Genomic DNA, 6,520 nt, shown 5'->3' with positions numbered 1-6,520 from the left:
TCTTAGTAACTAAAATATATGGACCACTCCTCTCCTAGGTAAAATGGGAACTTTTTCATCACCCCAAAATTGTGCCCCATTGCCTATTACTGCGGGGTTTAGTGCTTTGTAGCCAAGTTGGTTCCATCCAGCTTAGTGAGAAAGAGGTGCCTGCTGAGCAATGCCTGTGGGATGAGCCTGTCCGCTTACCCTCAGCTCTTTCTTTTGCAGCCTAATCCAGAGAGATCACAGCCAGGTAGAGAAGCAGGAAGAGGGGTGTGCCTGAGTCCATGACATTTTTCTGTGTAAACCTATTCTAAAGCCTTACTGTAGGGATTAAAAAATCCACTTAAGGTATATTAAAAAAAAAAAAAAAAAAAATCTAGGGATTTCAAAGGACAAATCAAAATTGCTGTTGTTGGCATTTAATATGATTCACATTCCATAGCCTACCCAGTGCTCTTCCCTTTTAGTGCAGTATCCACTTACATAGCTTGGCCAGGCTTGTTGCCATCAAGAGACATATAAAACTCAATATCCAAACTACCTTCTTTCTTCTTCTCGTTCAGATCTCCATCTGCCTGCAGCTGCCAAGTACACCAGAGTTTTATTATTTTATTGTTCCATGACCTTCTCTCCTCAGGTCTCAGCCCATCATCCTGCGCCAGACTAACTCAGACAAGTGGGTACCCTGTCCCCAGCAGGCAAGCGTTTCTGCCACTTACCTTCTGACTTCCTGCAGCTCTAACCTGCAACTGATGGCCTCCAAACCAGGGACACCTGAGGAGCCCAGCCCCACGTTTGCTTCCAGCTACTCCATAGGGAGCACCTTCTCTCTTCAGGACAGCTCCAGGACAAGAGGCTGCAATGGCATTGCTGAGCAGCCTGTGGAGCCCTCCCTCAGCTGCAAAATCCTGCCAAGTGCTCTCAGGATCTCTCACATTTTTGTCAGAGGGTGCTGAGATTAGCCTCCAGAAGGTGTTTGTAAACAGCTCCCCTCCCAAAGAAGTAAAAAGAATGAGAGAAGTCCTAAATCTGCTCTGTTAGAAAAAACAATGGTATTTTTCAGCAGCAGATGGTAGGTTTTTATTCTAGAGACATCTATAGCAGGGCAGTAATCTCTCTCACCCAAACCTGAAGGCAGAATGTCTCATACTCCTGCAAAATGGATAAGATGATAAACAGGGAAGGGAAGCAGACTTTGCTTAAAGCCATTAAGCCTCTCCGGAAAGCAGTCTCTGTGTGGAGACTGAAAACATTAACTGTCATTTCATATGAAAATTATATGTATTCAAAAGCTTAACAATACTCTAGCATGTTGCAGGGATTTACATAAAAGGAAGTTAAACCAGGTGAACTGGGAGAAAGCAAAAGATGTGGTACCTCCAAAGAGAGCATGAGGGAGCGTGATGGCTCCAGGTACTCAGAGAAGGAAGTGTCAGGGGGAAGATGCATGCCTTGGGGTACTCTGTATGTGCAGAGATTTCCTCTGTGCAGAGGGTGATGTGAGGGAAAGGGTGGTGGGGAAAGTTGGTCCGAGCCCAGTCCTTGTCCAGACACCGAGGCACAGCACAGTTGTGATGTTGCCATGTTGTCCCGTTTTGGGTCTTTTCTTGTGAAGTGAGGTAGGTGAGTTAAGGGGATGTACAGCATTACCAGTGGTCTGCTTAGTGTGTCAAGGGTAGGGCAGCATGTTGAGGGGCATCTGACTGTGGAGAGGCATGAAGTAAAGCAGAAGAAAAGGGTGACTTTTCCCCCTCATGGTGCCCACATGGACACTGCAGTGTTGTGGAAGGAGGGATACCCTGGGGTGTTGCAGCATCCTCCTGAAAGCTGGCTGGACTGGGAAGGATGCCATGGATCACAGTCCTGCTCCTGATATCTGCTGTGTTGCAGGACTGGGTGATATCCCAAGATCATCATCTAAGTCACCACAAACCCCATAGTGAAATCCAGCTATCTGTTTCAGCCACATCAGGGAAAACTGACAGATGCATTCATATCCCCTCACACTAATTTGTGTGGCAATCTGTGAAGCTTCTCCTGCCCTGATTATCCATGAGGCAATAATTCAGATACCCCACAGACACTGAGTGAGCTGCAGACCTTATTAAAAGGCTTTTCATTTTCTCTTAGGAGCTTTTAAGATAACCTTAGATGGATATTTATTATTTCATTTATTTTATTATTTAATTAATTATAGAGCAGGTCAGAATAATGGGGGGCAGGAGGGAATCTCCCAACCCCACCTGCAGCAATATTGGAAGATAAAAGCCCTGGTGTTTCAAAGAGCCAGTAGAAATGTGATATTTCTCAATATCACTGTATTTGCTAATTAGACTAGAAAAATAGTGCTTAATTAATGTAATTCTTTTTAAGATTGTCCACAGAATTTCTATTTGTGCTACTGCTTGCTGTCTTGCTTTGTTTCAGCGATTCCTGCTGTTCCATAAGCAGTTTACCTATCAAGCCACAGGCAGCTGCTTATCCTCACAGGATGGCCAGCAGCTAATTCTGCAGGCTGGTGTATCCTTGATTTGAAAGGCAAATACCATTTCCAGGCAGCAAAGTTACAAATCAGTCACCTGGATTTTTTTTGCATCATTAAAAAGTCCAATCCAGCTTTTGGGTTTAGGTTGGAAGGAACCTTCAAGATCATCCAGTTCCAACCCCTGCCATGGGCAGGGACACCTTCCACTAGACCAGGTTGCTCTAAGACCCATCCAGCCTGGCCTTGAGCATGGCCAAGGATGGGGCAGCCACAAATTCTCTGGGCAACCTGTCACCTACAGGTGAACATTTTGACACTGGGTTAATAGCCACGGCCCTAACTGATACAAGAGAAATCAGACCTCAACTGGCTGTTATTTGGGAGCTAGGGAGTTTGTTCTCATCCAACAGCTGAATTAAAGTTCCTAGAAAGCTGGCCACAACACAGCAGGACAGGATGTGAGTGGCTTATCTCTTGACAGAGCTAACCAGGAAGGATTCTAGGGATCCCAGATGGTGCACTTCAACAGAAAAACCTCTGAAAGCCTCAGCAGAGGAAATTGAACAGGAATGAGCCAGTTCAGTGATGGGATAACTAGTCAGAGCAGTTCTGGGGCTCCCAGAGAAAGCATGTGGCCAAACAGATGGTCTCAGGCAAAGTAGCTTGAGAGGCTTCCACTTCTCGGAAGTGCATGAATTCTCAGCCGCATTTACTTCTCAGTGTTAGCCACCTGTTTCACAAAAGCCCTGGTTTTATTGGTCTCTGTGTGCAATACAGATAAGACGTAAGCTTGAATCAACACTGGAAACGTCATACTTTTGTTATCGTGTTTAGCTGGCCGGTTTTCACTCCTATGAATGACTGAAAGCAACAGCCTCAGAGGAACTGAGAAGATGGGTCCCAGTATCTGTGTGAACATCTGTTTTGTAGAGTTCAGTGAGGGAATTTAGAAACCTTCCTGTGGCCTCATCCAGTGCTCACAGGAGTGTGTGGAGCACAGCACAATACTTGGCATTACCATTATTTATCTCATATAATGAAGCATTTTTCTTCCCTTAAAGGAGGAGTCTGGGGCTCTCCTGCCCCAGGTAAATGAAACTGCGAAGTACCATCACAAAAAACCATCATAAAGCACTCAAGCAGCTTGTAAATACTGAGGGTTTTATTTCCACTTCAAATGGTCTCCAACAGACTCTTAAACAAGACCAGTCACAATTTAGGATGCCCAGAGATCTCCACGGTTTTCCCAAAACGAAGGAAGTTCTCAGTAAACACTGTCCATTGCCAGTTGCACTGCTAACAATAATTTAAAAACTCTTTTTGTATAGTCAATGCAAGAATACCAACAATAAAAGTACAGTACGGGTAAATTCACAACAATATTACAGTGAAACAGGTTGACTCACATTTATGTGATGGTACAGTAGCAGTATGTACATGCACTAAAGTGCGAGGACCCAGAGGCATGCAAGTCAAGTATTGTAGGTGTATCTTACAGCTAACTCCATAAGACTTTCTGAGGCATTCTTTTTTTTTCCTTTTTTACACTTTTTCTTGTGTTTACCTGTATTCCCCTCCATCTCAGTTAATACAAGTCTAGTGAACGAGCTTAATGGCTTTCTTCACTACTTAAAAGGTATCACTTCAGAGAGTTGAAGCATCTTTAAGAACCTTACTTTTAAAAACCAATAACACTGACATTAAAATACAATAAAATTAACTTAAGACCCTAGTTTTACATGAAAAAAAATAATAAAATAAAAAAACAAACCCAAAGAATCCCAAACCAAAACTGAAAACGTAACAGTGCAAATATAACCAAAAGGCAGTCAGTATTTGGAGAGAGCGCGAGCACGTATTCAAATTCCCTTAAACCTTAATTTACATTTTATTTTAAATCTTACTTTAAATCATTTTTACCCCCCCCTTTTTTTCTTTTTTTTTGTTAATATACTGTATGTAGAAAAGATGGAGACAAAAATAGTTTTCTCAGCTATGAAAAAAATTAAGTTATTACAGGCACATTAACTGTTTCATTCTAGAAACACCTCTATTTCCCAGGTCGGACATTCAGCAGCTGCATCTGAGAACATTCTTTGACCTCTCCAAGCAGACCTCTCTCCTTGGCGGCAGAGACGGCTGGCGGGCGACCTGGTGGAGGCGAGTCGCAGCCCTCCCTATTCCCATGTGGAGTCAGGCCGGCTCACCTCCCTGGCTGGGGGTCTCTGCCAGAGGCTCCTTGCTTCCGCTCTCCTCCGAGGAAGTCAGGTCTCCGGTGGACTGCGACTGTGAGGCAGTAGGGGAATGTGAAGCCCATCGCGACGGTGGGCGCCGGTTCGCTGGTCTCTCTGGCCGGGAGAAGCAGGGTTGGAGGGACGGGGCTAGTGCAGAACAAGGTAGTTCCTTGGCAGCCAAAAGAGCAAAACAGCGGTTAGTGACTTGCATTAGAGGCCATCTGGATGCGCAAAGAATTAGGAAACAAGAAATTAAAACTAAAGCTAAGCATCTGTCATGTTGTGGGACAAAAGCAAGCAGCGAACACCTGGCTGTGTGTGGGCTCCAGGGGTCTGCATGAATGTCCGTGATTTATGGAACAGGTAAGGAGAGAATGAAAGAAAGAGGTCTGGGATGAGTTGGAGCAGCTGACAAACCTCCATTTGCTAATTCTCCTTGTGCTTGAAAGAGAAGAGATGAAAAATACATTTGCATGATAATTCAGGAAAATCCACTGTTCATCACATTGATCTAAATGTTGACCAGGCATAAAAGGGCCAGGTTTGGCATTTGCAAGTGGGTTGAAAATCAACCACTGACTCCTTTTGTCTGCTTCATTGCTTCAGAGTTCAGACTGACAAGCAGGAAAGAGTTCTTGGCAGCAGAATAATGACTACAGGACTACTTATGATCTCCAAATGGATTAAAGATGAGGCTTACCTACAGGTTACATCTCCTGGAACATCACTTGTTACTGCCAGCTGCTGAAGCCTGAATTACGGGATTCAGTGGTACTGTATGTTAAAGATGACATTCATAGAAATGGAAGAAAATGGAAATTTCATTCCTACACCAACTTTCCACTGCTCAGGCTCGGTTAGCCTGCCTTTGTGATTAGAAGCAATCTGCAGTTGACATTTTTCTGTCTGGCACTAAGTCGGTAATTGCCTCTAGTATTTATGGATTTTGCTCTTTGCACAGCTAGGCTTCCTGCCTTGCTCAGAATGCTCCTTACATCAGGATGAGTGATTGTGGGAGCAAGTCTGTCTTGTAGTGCCAAAGCCAACCTTCTGTATTTCTCTGTGTATTTTGTAATTTATAAAAGCAAATCAGAGGAGTTTGTCAATGTATAGAAAGGTGTACATTGAGGAGCAGTCATTGGGAAGACAGGAGAGTGCAATAAAAACAAGTTTCAAAGTCAGAATGCAGACTAGTGATAAATGAAGACACAGACCAGAAACGACACAATGCAAAGGAAAAGCTCGGCACAGGTAAAGCACAGGGAAACCAAGGCAGCAGTAGAACAATCTGAGAGGAAGGAAAGGATCCAGTGCACTATTTCCCATGGAGAAGGAGAAATGTGACTAGGGATGGAGAATACTGGAGTAGGTAACATGATGTGATTGGCAGTGAACAAACAAGGTGATACACCATTGAACTTTTCCGTTGCAGTGGGAGGACCAAACATGAATGCTACATGACAGGAAGATCAGTTTTGAAGGCACGGAGCTGAGGTATGGGAAATGGAGCTTGTGCATGCATAGTTTTTGGATAGAGGGTATTGTCAGACTTGCGGAAGCCTCTGCGAAGGGTGAACTTTGGTGCCTTTGGCCAGTACGCAGCCAACAGGGTGATCTACAGTCGCACAATGCTGCTTGAGCCAGAGCTTGTGCTCATCTGCCCTTGCTACTTGCAGAGAACAAGACCAGTGAGCCACTGCAGAAGCTGGTCAGGGGACTACAGAGCTTAGGCCTGCACTGCCCCATCTCTGCATCATAAACTTCACAACATCTTTTGCTAAAACAACAGTGAGGCTGAAATATAAATCTGTGCTAA

General features: G+C 44.3%; 1 protein-coding gene across 9 annotated transcripts in view; it reads right to left on the bottom strand.

The window, feature by feature from the left end:
• Positions 1–3,614: 3,614 nt before the first annotated feature.
• The window catches only part of MTCL1 (microtubule crosslinking factor 1), a 107,458-nt gene continuing 104,552 nt past the window's right edge, over positions 3,615–6,520 (bottom strand). For 7 of the 9 annotated variants that reach the window (XM_061448782.1, XM_061448783.1, XM_061448785.1 and 4 more), the window contains one exon: positions 3,615–4,873. In XM_061448782.1, the coding sequence (XP_061304766.1) occupies positions 4,664–4,873 (210 nt within the window). In that variant the 3' untranslated portion in view covers positions 3,615–4,663. The remainder of the gene's footprint in view (positions 4,874–6,520) is intronic. The other 2 variants (XM_061448787.1, XM_061448790.1) reach the window with 1 other exon arrangement.

Source organism: Pezoporus flaviventris, unplaced genomic scaffold (genome assembly GCF_033815535.1).
Source record: "Pezoporus flaviventris isolate CSIRO_AGI_PZ_B2104156 unplaced genomic scaffold, CSIRO_AGI_Pfla_v1 ptg000007l, whole genome shotgun sequence".
NCBI classification, from domain to species: Eukaryota; Metazoa; Chordata; class Aves; order Psittaciformes; family Psittacidae; genus Pezoporus; species Pezoporus flaviventris.
This window is presented reverse-complemented; position numbering and strand designations above follow the sequence as displayed.